The sequence below is a fragment of the Callorhinus ursinus genome, unplaced genomic scaffold (assembly GCF_003265705.2).
Source record: "Callorhinus ursinus isolate GAN/ISIS: 27379988/994484 unplaced genomic scaffold, GSC_fseal_2.0 scaffold23, whole genome shotgun sequence".
Taxonomy (NCBI): Eukaryota; Metazoa; Chordata; class Mammalia; order Carnivora; family Otariidae; genus Callorhinus; species Callorhinus ursinus.
Window position 1 is genome coordinate 13,892,271 of NW_027397085.1, and position 17,612 is coordinate 13,909,882.

Sequence of the window (17,612 nt, forward strand, 5' to 3'; positions counted from 1 at the left end):
TATAGTTTTGTTTTTAAAGATTTATTTATTTATTTTAGAGACAGCGTGCGCTCACAAGTGGGAAAGGGGGAACAGAGGGAGAGGGAGAAAGAATCTCAAGAAGACTCCATGTCAAGTATGGAGCCCAAAATGGGGCTTGATCCCATGACCCCCAAATCACAACCTGAGCGAAAAACCAAGTCTAATGCTTAAATGACTGAGTCACCCAAGTGCCCCAAAGTTAGTGTAGTTTTAATAATATTCAAGCTTATCTATATTGACATTATCAACTAAAGCATCTAGTAAGTATATATGAAATTAGATTATGATGGATAGAAGCAGATCACCAAAATATTTCTGGGGCTTAAACTGAGAAATATTTAACATGGAAGTATGATCAGAAATACCGCATTAACATAGCTTTCCTTACTATATCAAATGTTTCATTAATAATGCTTTCTTAACCAGTACCATCAAGTTGCCAGAAAGCATTAATATGCTCAAAAACTTTAATTTGGAAAAGTACAACTTATAAATGCCTCGTAAGTCACACATCACAAGACAGAAATTATAAGCAACTTAAAATGTTAATGTATTAGTTTAATTCTGTATGGAAGATATCACAAAATTATCGTTCTACTCCTGGAGCATAGTGGATAGCGAGAGATCTTAGGAATGAAATGAAATGCTTGAGCTGCACTGGACCTTCCATTAGTTCCGCCCAAACAGGTAGTTTAGACAGGAGATGGATGAAAAAGGGCAAGATCAGAAGTCTGGACTGGTGAATAGCTTTCCTGAATGGAAATGCCACCCTTACTTAAAACGAACTATGAGAATGCTCATAAATACATGCAACATCACCTGGCACATTCGATGTAATGTTAATCATCCACTTTTCTGAATTACAATCACGCTGCTATCCTCTGCAAAGCAGCTACTGAAATGCAGACACCACATTTTAGGGACAACTTGAAGACAACAATGGCAGTTAAGTAAATCAAACTTTTAGTTATTTAATTGTGGAACCAAGCAGTTACACTTTTTCTTCCTTTTAAGTAAACATTTTCACTTTAAAATGAAAAACCCTTTGACACTAGATTGGTTTTTCTTTTAAATAATAGTTAATAATCATCTACCAGCAAACATTTTTCCCTTTGAAATTACAACCAGGACACACCTAGATAGTTCTCAAAAAATTTCTAATGTTAAAGACATACAGTATAAGAATGATGATATAATTACTGAAAAAAATACATTATTTATACTGGTAAGCCTGAAGATACAGTGAAACTAATATTGTTACTAAAAAGTTACAGAAAAATTATCATGGTATTCAAAATTAGACCTATTCAAGGCTAAGATAAATAATCCGGTATTAACCATAAATGCTGAGGTATCATCGGCATTAGACTAATGCTCTAAGTCTAAGGCACTGGAAATCTTAGTAGAGATGACAATATAGATCTACATCAAAATGCTATTGTGACGACTAATTTCAAATAAAATCAACCCGCGCTTGGGTGGCTCAGTCATTAAGTGTCTGCCTTCGGCTCAGGTCATGATCCCAGGGTCTTGGGATCCAGCCCCGCATCGGGCTCCCTGCTCAGTGGGAAGCCTGCTTCTCCCTCTCCCACTCCCCCTACTTGTGTTCTCTCTCTTGCTGTCTCTTTCTCTCTCTCTCTCTCTGTCAAATAAATAAATAAAATCTAAAAAAAAAAAAAATCAACCCCTGGAAAAAATAACGGTTGTTCTGTAAAATAATACTGCCCATGATTAGAACAATAACGATAAAACAGCCAGCTCTCAAACAATACTTAAAATCACAAAACTGAAACAAGAAACTTTAAGTGTTACTTCTGAAACTATGCTCTTACACTGTTCCTTAAGGTAATATTTCACTTACCTTCAAAATCCAGTTAGGATTAAAATTAGTACTATACGATGTTACTGAGGATTCTCTATAGGATGAAAAATAAATTTGAGTAGATGAATTTGCTAAGGGTCAATCTAGCTGACTAAATGATGTGCATAAAGTGCGTACAAAAGCTGAGGAATGAAGAGAAGCAGAATACCTATTACTCATCTACAAGTTTAGAATCTTATGAAGGAAGATGTTATATTTTCCGTAACACCAATTATATATTAAATGCCTTCAAAAGTGGAGACGAGGAAGGAGAAGACAAACTGTTAGGCTATACTGAAAGGCTTTCATCACTCCAGCGAAAACGCCAAGTAAAACGGATTCCACTCTAACACGGTTTAAAAGAAGGCTGTTATACGAAACTAATGAATCACTGAACACTACATCAAAAACTAATGATGTAGCTATGTTGGGCTTCCAAAAAAAAATAAGTGATGGAAATGTTAAAATTCATCCTGTTCTTTCAGGTCTACCATGATCTGTAGGTTGTTTGCCTTTCCCCCTTTGAAATAAAAGAATGCATTCTCTAAAAACAAACAAACAAACAAAAAAACTAATGTACTATATGTTGGCTAACTGAACATTAAAAAAAAAAACAGAAGTTAAAAAAATTTTTTTAATTTAAAAAATTTAGAAAAAAAATAAAAGAAGGCTGTCTGAGCAGCGCAGTATCAGCTCCACCCTGAGGGCAAGTGAAGCCCCCTGTGGGTTCATGTGGCATAATTCAAGGAGGGAATGTTGTGAGCAGACTGAAATAAGGATCACCAGTAATTACGAGGCGTTCAGTGTATCCCATTACCAGCTTATATACTGATTTATTTACTTTTGAGGGATATTACCGTTGTTCTCAAGTGCGAATGAGGAAAGAAGGCACAATGCAATTAGTAACGATGAGGCCAGAAGACCAGAACAGATTCCATGAGGAAATGGGAAAAAGGTGACTTATATGGCTATTTTACATTCATGTGTCAAAGTAAATACTTAAAAGTTCAAGATTATAAATAATTTTAAAGACGGGATATTTCAGAGGTTTCTGATTTTTTTGTTTCAATTTAGCAGTTAAAGGAATTTTTGTAAAGGCCTATGATTAGCTCAGAAAAAATTCGTTGCGAAAATTCATGAAGTAACAGGGAATGAAGCAATTTCAGTAAATCTCCTCAAAACCGAAGAGTAAGCATTACAACCTAAATGAGTTTTGAGGGTCACATGTTTTCTGTAAGTGAAAGAGTAAACCCTTTGCTCTGCTAAGACAAGAAAAGCTATTTCAGATTAAGATTTTAACTCTACTTCCTGTACTAGGATTACTAGGAACACAATTTATCAGTTTTAGGAGTACACTCCAAATTTCAAAGCTCAGCTTACATTAATTCTACAACAGGGGATGGACAGAGAGATGGATACATGGATGAATTGACCAAGAGACATTTTCAGACCTAAAGAATATAATAATAAATGGTTCTCCCAAATTTTAAAAGCCACTGTTTAACTTACCATCTTTTTTCTCTTATCCTGTTCTGTGGGTGGTTCTTCATCCTCTGTAACTTTTGGTTCTTCAAGATGAGACATTAACATACAGCTATAAAAAAAAAAAAAAGTTTTTAAGTAAATAAAAAAACATCTGTAACATGCTGAAACAAAGCCTGAAAATCACTGAGAATATTAATGCTTCTATGTACCAAAATGTGAGGAATAGCTAGATAAGTTAGATTTAAAATTTTAAGATTTAATTACAAAAATGTACCTCACTTTCTAGAAAAAGGGCCATACCAAAATATTTTAGAACACATTACTTGAGAATTGAAGGCAGCAAGTTACAAGGAATTTATGTATACGTGATTTTTAAACCATATATTACCTGACAAAGCAAGGTGTACCCTTTATGTTTTTCTAAAAAAATGATACTTAGAGACACTTAAGATTAACCCTTCTTTTACCACCAATCTTAGGTCTGTAGATTATACATGTTTCTTAACAGGAGCAATAATTTAAATAATAACCTCATTAAAACAACATTAATTATGCAATAATCTACTCTGTGCTCCAAATGGCATTACTATGCTATGAGGAACTTGTCCCTGAGAGCACGGGTACCTGTAGAACCAGTTATAAATCCTTTTGATTATCTGCACCACTGCTCTTCACCATTAACAGAGATAATAGAAATATAGTTTCCTATTTAGTCAATAGTTTCTCTCTTCCAGGGAGACAAGAAATAAGTATTGTCTAGTGAATCCAGTTGATGGAATAAACCTCACTGCTTCCTACTTTAGAATAGCAGAATTCAGGAATTTATCAGAGTCAAAGGTTCCTAACCAATAAACCATGGCAAAGAACGCTTGGTTTCTCCTATGTTTTGTAGCAAGTATAGAGGAAACGTAACTCCTGACTCAGCTGTGTAAATAACTGTTAATTCAAGGTTCAAGACAAGTGCTGACACCAGAAACCTGATCAGGCTCACTCCTGCAGGGGTATGGGGATACCCATTTCCCTCTATTCCCCAGCATTAAAAAAAATCAACTTTTCGAAACAACTACTTCTGACCCAGTCAGTGCATACTGGTGCATTCAATCAGAAACAGCAAGAGCTTAATTCCTAACCCACTGCATGGTCTTAACCTCTTGATGCTGCAATGCTTTCATCCACCATGATACAATATGATATAGCACAACTAGTTGGCCAGGGGACTCTGGCACTAAGAGAGAAATTATATTATTATCCCAGCCCAAATGCTATTTAGTAAAGTGAAATGTCTAGAAAACGATCTAAATCCCACTTTCTATTTTAGAACTGAATAATAAGGAGTTCCTTCATACTCGCTATGTGATGCCTGCTGCAGATTTGAATTCTAACTGCAGTGAATCTGGATCTCCAGGAAGTATGTTTTATGTTGCATGAAATTCCTTCACCACATTCCTAAATCTGTTAACTTATTTGAATAGGAAAAACTCTCTTTCTCCTTTCCCTAAATTAAATGATTTATCACATATATAATGGAGTATATTCTGCATATAAATATACATTTACACATATAATTTTTTTCCAGAGACCAAAAATTATTGACAGGGCAGAATATTTTTCCTCTGCAATTCTGCAAACTGCATTCACTTGGGTCTCTGGAGGGTGTTAATTGAAAGAAAAAAAAATGAATTTGAAAAACCTAAAGATGAAATTCTTTCCTGCAGGTAGGTTTCCAATTAAAAGTCAAATCTTATTTTTTTTGACAAACATTAAAGACAGGGAATCATGTTTTACATAAAAGGCATGGTGGGAATTAATAGATTTCTAATAAGCTAAAATATGTATGCAATGAATGTAATAAAAATAATAATAAAATAGTCTAAATTAGTGACAATTAATATGTGAACCGAGGCAGCCAGACCCTCTCACGTGCTACACCCATTCACTAAATAGATCCAGGCACTTTAGCCACTTAAAAATCAGAATCTTTCCCAACAAGAAACTCTAACCAATGAAACACGACCAATAGCATTAGCATACAACATGAAACCCTTTAAATTATTTCAAATTTAAAAGGTACATGCAATAAAACCTTTCATTTAATCTAAAACTCACTTCGGAATGTCACAATAAAACTAGAACTGACAGCATTATTCAATTGTCTCTGCAGTGGACACTTTGGTTGATTATGTAACCATCCTCCTTCCAGAAGTACCCTGAATGTGTCCAGTACCCTCCTTTTCCATGCCTCTATATGCGTCCATGTCCCCATCTGCGTCAATGAAAGCTGACCCCAGCCCCAGCGACTCGACAGGCATCATGGCAATCTTATTCTGCTAACCATGACTGCTTTCTACAGGAGCACGTTTAAGAAATTCTAGCCACTTATACATGAAACTGCTGACTGAATCCTTTCTTTGTACTTCCCAAACTTTGGCAAGGGGTTTGTCAATTTCATTTCCCAATTTGTCTAAAAACAAAATATTACTTTAGGGAAGAAAGGAAAACCACTCTAACCAAAGACAAGTAGAAGGCAAATCTCAAGCCTCACTAATCTATTTTCCTGGTTTAGTGAATTACTGTACTAACCAAAATACAAACATATAAAGAAATCAATGCAAAAGAATGAAACTGGACCACTATCTTACACCTTACACAAAAATTAACTCCAAATGGATTAAACACTTGAATGTAAGACCTGAAACCATCAAACTCCTAGAAGAAAACTTAAGTGGTAAGCTCCCGACATCAGTCTTCGGGTGATGATTTTTTTGATCTGACTCCAAAGCAAAGGCAACAAAAGTAAAAATACACATGTGGAACTCTACCTCCAACTAAAGATAAAATTCAAAGAGAGAAGAGAATAGTGGTTGCCAGAGTTGGGAGAGTGGTGGGGGGTGGACAAAATGGGTAAAAGGGGTCAAATGATGCAAACTTCCAGGTATAAAATAAGTCATGGAGATATAACATATAGCACAGTAACTATAGTTAATAACACTCTATTGCATATTTAAAAGGTGCTTAGAGAATTAACCTTAAAAATCCTCATTACAAGAAAAAAAAAATTAACTACGTACGGTGATGGATGTTAACTAGACTTACTGTTTTGATCATTTCACAATAAACACAAATACTGAATCATTATGTTGTACACCTAAAACTAATATAATGTTACATGTCAATTATACTTCAATTTAAAAAAAGAAAAAAAAAATCCAGATTCTTAAACTCCGAAAATAGAACTCTTCTTTCTTCTAAATGGATTCATTTTATATACCGTTCTGAAGAAATACCAGTATCAAGATCAGTAACAGTCAACTGTTAACTACCCATTTATCTTGGAAGATAAACTTTTCTACTACAAAAAAAAAAAAAGGTTCATCTTAAGATAAAAACCCACCTCCATTTTTCCCCACATAAAATGTTACATTTAATTTTTAAAAGCCTGTGAGAAAACAGTTATGAAGACATATTAAAGCATAAAAATAGACATAGGTTAGGTGTAAGCACCAGTATCTTAAAAATTTATGTATGTCATGTCCCCCAAACTATAAATACTTGTAACTCTCTAGCCACACCCACCTGTCATCATTTCCTGCCAATTCTTCCTCCACAATCTATCTCAAACTCCTATCAGCACTAGTAGAACAGCTACCTGAAGGGCTTCTCCATTTCCCAGGCAGTACATTCTCAATTTTTAAAGGGCATGTGAATCATCTAGGGTTCCTGTTTACAAGGCAGGTTCTACTGCCATAGCCCCAAAGATTCTGATATAATGGGTCTGGACTGGGGAAGGGAAAAATGCATTTTTAACAAGCATCCCAGGTGGTTTCAATGGTCTAAGACCACTCAGTGTGAGCCTTTCCACCCCTCCCTATCATCCTCCACAATGCACTCAAGTGGACTCTCCTGACATATAAACCTGTTCTTCGTACTTACACACTTTAAAACTGCCACATGAACTTCCACTGACTATACAAGCTAGTCCAAATTCCTTTTCAAGCTACTTTACCAGTTGGCTCTAATCCACTACATATTCTCATAAGTTATTTGCAGTTTCCCCAAACCCTCCTTCTTCTGTAGCTGGCATTGCTCCACTGGTCCCCATTTCCCCTTCTAGGTAGTGAACTCCTTCAGGACAGAGCCTCTGCTGCTTCCTCATACAGCACAATGTATGGCACAAACAAGTCTGAATACAGAGATGAGCTGTCAACCAGGCTTCATTACTGTGGTTAAATGTAACACCTGAAATGGACCACAGAATGCCCAAATAACTGGTTAATATTATTCTGGGTGTTTCTACAGGTGATTAACATGTGAATTTCTACAGTGAGTACCACAGATTGCCCTCCCCAATGTGTGTGAGTCTCAATCAGTTCAAGGCCTGAATAGAACAAAAGGTCTAATTAAAAGAATATTCACTCTCTGCCTTTTAGTTGGAACATCAGTCTTCTCTGGCTCTGTGACTCAGACTAAAACTTAACACCACTGGCTCTCCTACTTTTAGGCCTTTGGACTTTGGACTAAAACTACACTCTGGTTTGCCAATTGGAGATCTTAGGACTTCTCAGCCTCCACAATTGCATGAGTCAACTTTTTATAATAAATCTATTTATATTTATGTTATTATAAATATATAACATAAGTATCTCTCTCTCTCTGGCAAGCTCTCTCCCTTTATACACATATATATAAAAAAAACTTCTATTGGCTCTGTCTATATGGAAAACCCTGACTAATACACTACTTATAGAGGTAAAAAAAAAAAAAAAAAAAACCCAGGGTTTTCTTCCTTTGCTCTAATTTATTCTATACTGAGAATACAATAGGAATTCAATAGAACTAAAAATATTAACTTTCTTTGAATAAACTGTTCCAATAAACAGGAAGGGGAAGCTGGAGGATAAGTTAGTTACATAAGTAAATATTTTATGTTTCTCATGTGCCCTTTTCTGAAAGTCTATTTATACCTTACGGTCTGATGGACTATAATTTTTAGAACTCCACATAGTGTACAAAAAAAAAAACAAAACTCTATGCAGTTCACAGAATTACAGAGTAGGAAGATTATCACAGATCCAGTCTAACCTCTAGTAGAAAACCTAGAAAAGTTAGGAAAATAGTTTCTCCACTGTGTTTCCATATGCCAAATACCACCCCAGGGTAAAAAGCAGTGACCAAACAATTCTGGGGAAGAAAACTGGTTTTACGTCCCAGCTACCCAGGCACCATAGCCTTCAAGTCTAGGTCTTTGTAGTATGGATCCCAATAATGGTCTCCTAGTCATAAGGGTCTTCCTTATGCCCAACATTTTCCTCTTCCAAACCCAAACTTTCTCCCTGGCTGAGCTTGGCAACACGAGTCAAAACACCATGGTTCTAGTCTGAACTCCTCTACTCATCTGCTGTGTCACTGCACTTTTCCGAGCCTCTGTATCCTAATCTTGAAAATAATGAAACTACACTATTTCTAAACTTTATTTCTAACAACTTCCTGACTCTCATCCCTTCCTCTTAGACCATGCTATATTTATGTCCATTTCCTATATCCTAAGTCCTATCCCTTCATGAAGACTCTAACACACAGTGCCTCTTTTTTCCTCTGTTGGAGCACAAGTTAGAATTCTACTGTTTGGTGTGCTTTGTTCAAAACATACATAATTGCCTTTACTCATTACTAGTGTTTTCACTGTGCTATTAGACACATCCTTCCCCTAAATTATATACTCCAAAGAGGATGAGGAACATTTGATTATATCCTAAATATTTCACCGTTGTAAACTTTGTCACATATTATGCATACACAATATTTATAGTCATGTGCCATAAACCCTATGTTAACTTTAAAAAAACCTGGAAAAAACTGCCTACATGCATGGTTTCTTATTTTGGTTGTAATCAGAGAAGTGTGAAGTTTCTTGTTTTTTTTTTTTAAGATTTTATTTATTTGTCAGAGAGAGAGAGAGAGAGAACACACACAAGCAGGGGGAGTGGGAGAGGGAGAAGCAGGCTTCCCACCAAGCAAGGAGCCCAAAGCAGGACTCGATCCCAGGACCCTGGGATCATGACCCGAGCCGAAGGCAGACGCTTAACCGACTGAGCCACACAAGCATCCCTGAAGTGTGAAGTTTCTATCTCAGCTGAACTCCTGTATTCTTGAAGGCAAACTTATATGCCAGACACATCATGTCTACATATGTTTAATAAGATGCAACAATATAAATTTGCTTTCCATGTTTTCAACAAAATAGGATTTAAATGGCAATCTTTCCCATTTCCTACAGATTCTTTTTTTTTTTTTTAAAGGTTTTATTTATTTATTTGACAGAGAGAGACACAGCGAGAGAGGGAACACAAGCAGGGGGAGTGGGAGAGGGAGAAGCAGGCTTCCCGCTGAGCAGGGAGCCCGATGAGGGGCTTGATCCCAGGACCCTGGGACCATGACCTGAGCCGAAGGTAGATACTTAACTACTGAGCCACCCAGGCGCCCCACTCTACAGATTATTTTTAAAGAACAAAGAAAACAGGCTAAGTATACTATTGATGTAAAGTCAAGCGGCCTCAAATCTCATTAAGTCCTGCTTATCGTAATTTAACACATGCCCTTTATTAACAATAATAAGAGAAAAGGTACAGCAATTCTACTACCTATAAAGGATGCAATGAAATGAAATTTCAAATTAATAGTTGTGGAAGTATGACATGATTTTAACTATTCTCACAAAAAATGTCATTTTAACCGTTCTCTTTTAAAACTGGTCAAGTGCCAAGTGACTCTAATATGTAAAGATGCCAGGGATGCTTCTATCAGGCAAATACAAATACAGGACGTTTACCAATCCTCTTTTCCCCATAACTTGCCGAATGGGCAGGGAAACTTTGTTAATTGAAAAAAAGAATATATTCAAAACATCTTAAAAAAGGCATTTACATGCTAACATAAAAACCTAATGTCAAATCATAAAATTATTATTAAACTAAAGAAGTCCAATTTGTCATTTCACTTTAACAAATTAAAAGTGATCTGAAGATCAAACTAATTAGAGGCAAAAGAAATACAAAATTTTCTTTATAAAAGACAAAATTTTAAAAGTCACCACACTGTGTTTATATGGTAGTAGTGAACAAAAATCATGCAGGACATAATTAATTACCCCCCCATACTCCACCCCAGATCAAGTGCAATTAATTAAATGATCCACCTACTCTTTATAAGTTCCTGTTTCAGGGTCTTCTGTCATGACATCATGTAGGCCCTCCACTGAGATGTTTATAATCCCACAGAATTTATCCTGGATGACACTAAAATAAAAGAAAAGCAAAACAGATTGAACTGGAGTATTTTAACAGGTTATTCTTTTTTCTTTTTCTTTTTCTAATTACCCCCTTAAACATGAAGAGAAATTTTACTTCTAAGATACAAAGGAAACTTTCAAAATATGTTTCTTGTAGCAGAAATTTTACCTTTGCACATAACATTAAAATTTTCTCTTTCACTAGAGTATTAGTGTTTAAACACTAAAATGGTAGGTCCGAAAGGAAATATATTTTAATATTCTTTAACTCATTACAATAAACCTGAGTTGATTTTATAACTAATAAGATAAAGATATGAAAATGTTGAAGATTGGGCGCCTGGGTGGCTCAGTTGGTTAAGCAACTGCCTTCAGCTCAGGTCATGATCCTGGAGTCCCTGGATCGAGTCCCACATCGGGCTCCCTGCTTAGCAGGGAGTCTGCTTCTCCCTCTGACCCTCTACCCTCTCGTGCTCTCTCTCATTATCTCTCTCTCAAATAAATAAAATCTTTTAAAAAAAATGCTGAAGATTAAAAATCTGTACTCTTCTGAAGTAATGCCAAGAAAAAGAAGACAAGCCATAGACTGGGAAAAAATATTTGTAAAACATGTATGAGAAAGCACCTGAATCCAGAACACATAAAGAACTCTAAAAGCTCAAGAAGATAACTCTGCAGTTCATTCTGCCCATGGGTCCTGTCCCCATGCTTTAACAAAACCACCCTATTTGCACCAAAAAAAAAAGACTACTCAATTTAAAAATTGGCAAAAACTTCAAGACACTTCACTGAACAAGATATAAAGACGGTATATGAGTACCTGAAAATATGTTCAACGTTACTAGTTCTCAGAGAAATGCAAATTAAAACCACAATGACATTTTAATTAAAAGTTAAATTTAAAAGACTAACAATACCAACTGCTGACAAAGATGAAAAACAACAGGACTTCTCATTCACAGCTATTAAGAATAAAAAAACGGCATATCCATTTTAGAAAACACACCAGCGGTTTTTATAAAATTAACACACTCCACACAACTCAGCAATCCCATTCCCACATATTTACCCAAGACCAAAACAAGCAGCCTCAGCTCTGTATGTAAGTATTTATGGTAGCTTTATTATAGTAATTCCCAACTGCAAATGACCCAAATGTCTATCAACTAGTGAATGGCTAAACAAACTGTGGGATACTTACTCAACGAAATGGTTGTCAGCAATAAAAAGGAACTAAAGATACATGCAACAACATCGATAAATCTCAAAAACATTATGCTAAGAGAAATAAAACTGACTCAAAATGCTACATACTGTATGACTCCATTTATGTGACTTTCTGGAGAGGGAAAATTATTTGTTCAGTGGTTGCTAGAGAAAGGGACACAGGGGAACCTTTTGGGGTGATGGGAGTGTTCTATATTGACTATGGTAGTGGTTATACCCTGTGTACATGTGTGAAAACTTCATGCTTAAGGAGTTTTAAGTTAACTGTACTTTAACGAGAATCTGACTTTTAAAAAAGTGGAAGTACTTAACCATCCACTGAAACACTAAATCATACTTTTTGAATTTAAAACTAACTGAATAAATTTTAACTCATCTCCAGGTACGTTCTAGAATCATTCCTACAAAGGACATACAGGTACGTTCTAGAATCATTCCTACAAAGGACATACCATGTTTCTCATTCTGCATTAACATGGATGATTATTTTTTTAAATGTTCAGTAAAGAAGTACCCAACTTACCATATTTTGGGTCATGTTCCCACCTTTGTAAAGTCAAATGTTTTGTCTGTACATTCAAATGTGATCAGATTTTAGACAACTAAATCACCAGTTGTGCAAAAATTAAATGAATTAAGGACCCAAATGTGAGACCTGAAACCATAAAAATCCTTGAAGAGAGCACAGGCAGTAATTTCTCTGCCATCGACTATAGCAACATTTTTCTAGGTAAGTCTCCTGATACAAAAGAAACAAAAGCAAAAATAAAAATAAACTAAAAACCTAAAAAACTAGACTAAAAAAAAAAGTTTCTGCACAGTGAAGGAAATAATTAACAAAACTAAAAGGCAACCTACGGAATGGGAGAAGATATTTGCAAATGAAATACCCAATACAGGGTTAGTACCCAAAATATATAAAGAACTTATACAACTCAACACCAAAAAAGAATCCAATTAAAAATGGGCACAAGACATGCACGGACATTTCTCCAAAGACCTGGCCAATAGACACATGAAAAGATGCTCAACATCACTCGTCATCAGGGAAATGCAAATCAAAACTACAGTGAGGTATCACTTCACATCTGTCAGCACAGCTGAAATCAAAAACACAAGAAACAAGTGTTAGCAAGGATATGGAAAAAAAAGAATCCTTATGCACTGTTCATGTGAATGCAACAGTATGGAGGTTCCTCAAAAAATTAAAATGGAATTACCATTACCAGTAATTCCACTACTGGCTATTTACCCGAAGAATATGAAAACACTAATTTGAAAAGATACATGCACCGAGATGTTTACTGCAGCATTATTTACAACTGCAACGTTATGGAAGCAACCCAAGTGTCCATCCATTAGGGACTAATAATCTGCAGGAAGGACAAAGAAAACAAGCAACAAATGAGATGTTCTTTTTTTTTCCTTTTAAAGTATGATATCCTAAGTACTTTTCTCCATTTAATGGGTATTTCTGACATACTAAGTGGCACCTGTCTGAAGGGAGAGCATTTGTCACCTAAACGGAGGTAAAGAAGCACTGGCAAATTATCACTCTCTAATTCTCATCAGTGGTCCCCAGAATCTTGATCACTCCACCATCACTTGAGATCTTAGCATTTGCAAGTTAACCCACTTTGCACTGATAACATTAGGATAGATGCTCCTTCTAAAAAAAAAAAAAAAAAAAATTGATATAAATTTATTTTCACTTTACAAGGTTAACTGGGATCCAATTGATCCTACTCACCCATTACTGAGGGCTTCAAAGAGGCAAATGGATGCTTTCTATTCCAGTCTCTTAAATCTCATTCCTTCTAATTTAAGAATTTTCAGGGGGCAATCAAGAACTTCAGGAAGCTCGAACAAACCCACCTTTCTCAAGTTACTCCTCCTTTCATGGCTTTCAAGCAGTTAAGTCATCACCTCTAGAATATAATAGCTGCTAACTCAGATCTGCTTACTCCCTTCCTGCCCCTCACAATGCTCTTCCTCCTTTTTCTTTCACCTTAATTCACACTTCCTTCACAGGCCTTCTCTGGTCACTCCAACCCACTGTACGTGAGCACTCTGTCCTCGGAATTTCCAGTAGCATAAAACGTCGGCACTACTCATTTAGTATGCAACTCATGTGCCATCTAGTTCGTTCTCCTAATGTCCTTTAATTTTTCATGCCTACACGCCTGCTCTAAGACTATCAGTTAACTTTAAGCACAGCTCATGTATTATGTTTATTTTTTTATGTCCCACAGGACATAAATAATGTGAACACTCAATAATATAATCATGGGAATTAAATGATCCCCAAAACTCAAGAACTGACCTCCCTCATTTTCTTTTTGCAATATTATTTGTGCTTACCTCTTTTTGTAATTACAACTATGGATAGTTGAATTATAGATACCATTACAACTGATTACACTAAACATAAGGCAGAAAACAGAGCAGAAGGTTGGCTGTGCTGGAATCTATTTCTGAAACATTTCAGAAAATGCAAGGAAAATTTAACATTGAAGATGAAAGAGGAGAATGAAAGTAAAACTGAAGGGAAAAAAGTACTAGTAACCTGAACGTTTCCCTTCTTTTTCTTTGTCACACTTTTCCTTTTTAATGTATTCACATAGACACAAGTTACAAACACACTACAGAAAGAAGACAAGCTTTTATAAACATCCGTTTGTTTGGTTCTTCAAGTGTGATATAAGTGATGTTACACATATATAAATATTAAATAGGTGAGGGCTTGAAAAACTGTACTATTATTTGACCATTTAAACAATTCCACAAAGTTTTCAGTAAACTTCTTTTTCTGTTAAATTCACATGAGTAAAACTATAGTTCTTAATGCTCTCTTAGTATTTTCTAAAGCTATGGCATTTTAAGGCATTTTCTGGGTATATAAAAGTATCCGTAGACTGTAAATTGCAGAAACTTCATGCAGAGTGATTTTTCTTTGCTTTTGAAAACTAAGTACTAAAGAAAAAAATCAATCCATCTTTGTGTTTATTGAACCAACTTAAAAACTATGCTGGTTTAAGATTATTTCTATCCTTTTGTGTCACTATGAACCTAACCACAAGGGTTCAGAAAACAAATAGCCCTTGAAAAAAAAAAATAAAACTTTTAATCCACAAAGGCACAAATAAATGAACTTTCTAATAGTCATTTAGTCAGCCCAAACAATATTACATTGAATATGAACAGGACTCTAGTTTCCAGCTGTCCAATTTTTACTAGCATTTTTTTTAAAGATTTTATTTATTTATTCATGAGAGACAGAGAGAGAGAGAGAGAGAGAGAAGCAGAGGGAGAAGCAGGCTCCCAAGGAGCAGGGAGACCGATGCGGGACTCGATCCCAGGACCCTGGGATCATGACCTGAGCCAAAGGCAGATGCTTAACCATCTGAGCCACCCAGGCGCCCTTTACTAGCATTTTTATAGTGAGCATTTTATAGCTCTATTTTTCAGAGAAATGACCTATTCATCATATACCATGTGTTTTAACACTTTCTAAGTGATGGATTGATAGATTTGTATCATATCTTCATCCCCTTGGACCTGGGAAGAAAACAGGAATGCAGAAATACAAAATTCTCAATTACTTTTTCTGAACATTTCTATAATCGAAAATAGATGATTTAAGAGTTTTTCACAGAGGGTCCAAGAAAAAAATAGACAGCATTTTCTCTGACCTAACCAGACCACAATTATACTATTTATACATCACATACAAATGATTAATATTTGAAATCACTCTTGCATTCTTGGATCTTAAATATAGGAGGTCACTGAAGTTAGGGTAATTTAAGAAAATAAGAAGCTTTAGGCATTAAAAGCCACAACCAAATAAAATATTCTCTTAACTATACTTCTCTGCTTATACTGTTTAATAGGATTAAACAAAGAACAGTTTATTGAAAGAAAAAGGCAAAATAAGAAAGCCCTGACTAATCAATCTTATTCCAGACTTTCTACCACACCAGAGGCTACAAAAACCACTGGTGGCATTTACACTAGAATTAGCTTTTTCCCTCTCTAGATATTTTCCAGGATCTAGCTAGCTGCAAATACTTTTGTCACTTAGATGGAAACATATATTCTTTCTACACAGTAATTCTCTACATGGTCATGGAAAAGAGTGTTAATAAATCTAGTTCCCTTGACATATACTGGCAAGGAAATGGGATAAAAAAATTCTTAGTGGAAATTCACTAAGTTGTTTTAAAATGAAAGTTGGATTTTTTACATCCAACAATAATCTTTACAAAGGCTTTTAATATTATCAACTATTTCCTCAATTAATTTTTGAGCTGCACACACACAAGCAAAACAAAGAAGCCCATAATCTTTAAGACAGAAAAACTCTTAACGATCCAGAAGAAACTGCCACCTTCTGTGACTTTCAAGGGAAAGACTGCGCTTCAAGAAACAATACCCAATGACAACACTAAGTTTCCAGAAAAAGATGATAAATGACTGGTACAGAACTGTGTGGGAAAAACGTTAGGCTGAAAACCCGAGTAATGCTTGTTTTGAATGCTTACAGGAGTCATTAGACAGAGTGGTTCTTGACTTTTACAAAGGGATATAAGAGAACCTACTAGAGGGCGCCTGGGTGGCTCAGTTGGTTAAGCGACTGCCTTCGGCTCAGGTCATGATCCTGGAGTCCCGGGATCGAGTCCCGCATCGGGCTCCCTGCTCAGCAGGAAGTCTGCTTCTCCCTCTGACCCTCTTCCCTCTCGTGCTATCTCTCATTCTCTCTCTCTCAAATAAATAAAATCTTAAAAAAAAAGAGAACCTACTAGATAGAGATTTCATAATTATGAGGGTGGGAATATGGCCTCACCATTTGTAAATGCTAGGTATTGCTGATGATAAAACTATACAGTAAATAATTACAAGGTAATCATCAATATATACCTTGAGGACAAACGAAAAAAGCCAACTGTGCTGGTCATTAAAGTCACATGAAAAGATACCTGTGGCTCAGAGTTATATTCCTGGAGAAGTGTTGTGTATCGCACGGTCCCAACCACAATAAAGAGAATGTGCCCTGGAAAACCGTGTTGCGTGATCAAGAGGACTCTGGTGACAAAGGCAAGTCCAAGTGTGGGGCCCTTATACCGAGGACATGGGTAAGTGCCTGTGAGACCAATTTGGTAGGAAGGCCTAGCATTAAAGCTGTTTTTCAGAACCTTGTAAAAGTTCCCTAGTCTTTTTTCCTCCCATTTTTGCAACCCTTTAAGACAAATATGGCATATTTTACTGTTATTGTTGTGTTGCAGCTAAGATAATGGAGTAAAAATGCTTGCTGACTCAAGACACGGGTAAGAGGAAGAGTGTAACCGTGGCACTTTATGTAGGAGAAAGTCGAGAACTCCACTGAGCACAAAGTTGGCGGAGAACAAGGAGGTATCCAAAGATCGTCTTTCCCTGCTACCAGTGAATTCCACACAACTCCCTCACTCTCAAACAACGTCCACCCTTACCGTGCCCCAACATCTGTCTCTGGCTATCAGCACTGGCAGCCCCTCACCTCCAGAAGCCCATGAGACACCTTACCCAGGCCCCCACTCCATCACCTGGACGTTCCTCATTTCCTGCCGACTCCTGTTAAAGTGTCTGCTCTATACCAATCAAGTCCTCAAGGACAATCTAACATCAAACATATCTGCTCCAATGCTAGGAGGGAACTGGGAGTACGTTCCCAATTATCCCAGAAGTGAGATACTT

At 36.2% G+C, this 17,612-nt stretch overlaps 1 protein-coding gene across 1 annotated transcript in view; it reads right to left on the reverse strand.

Moving 5' to 3' along the window:
• The window catches only part of IPO11 (importin 11), a 194,692-nt gene that overhangs the window by 29,560 nt on the left and 147,520 nt on the right, over positions 1–17,612 (reverse strand). Inside the window, exons 28-29 of the mRNA XM_025892346.2 lie at positions 10,564–10,659; positions 3,392–3,476 (exon numbers count right to left, since the gene is read on the reverse strand). Of these exons, the coding sequence (XP_025748131.1) occupies positions 3,392–3,476; positions 10,564–10,659 (181 nt within the window). The remainder of the gene's footprint in view (positions 1–3,391; positions 3,477–10,563; positions 10,660–17,612) is intronic.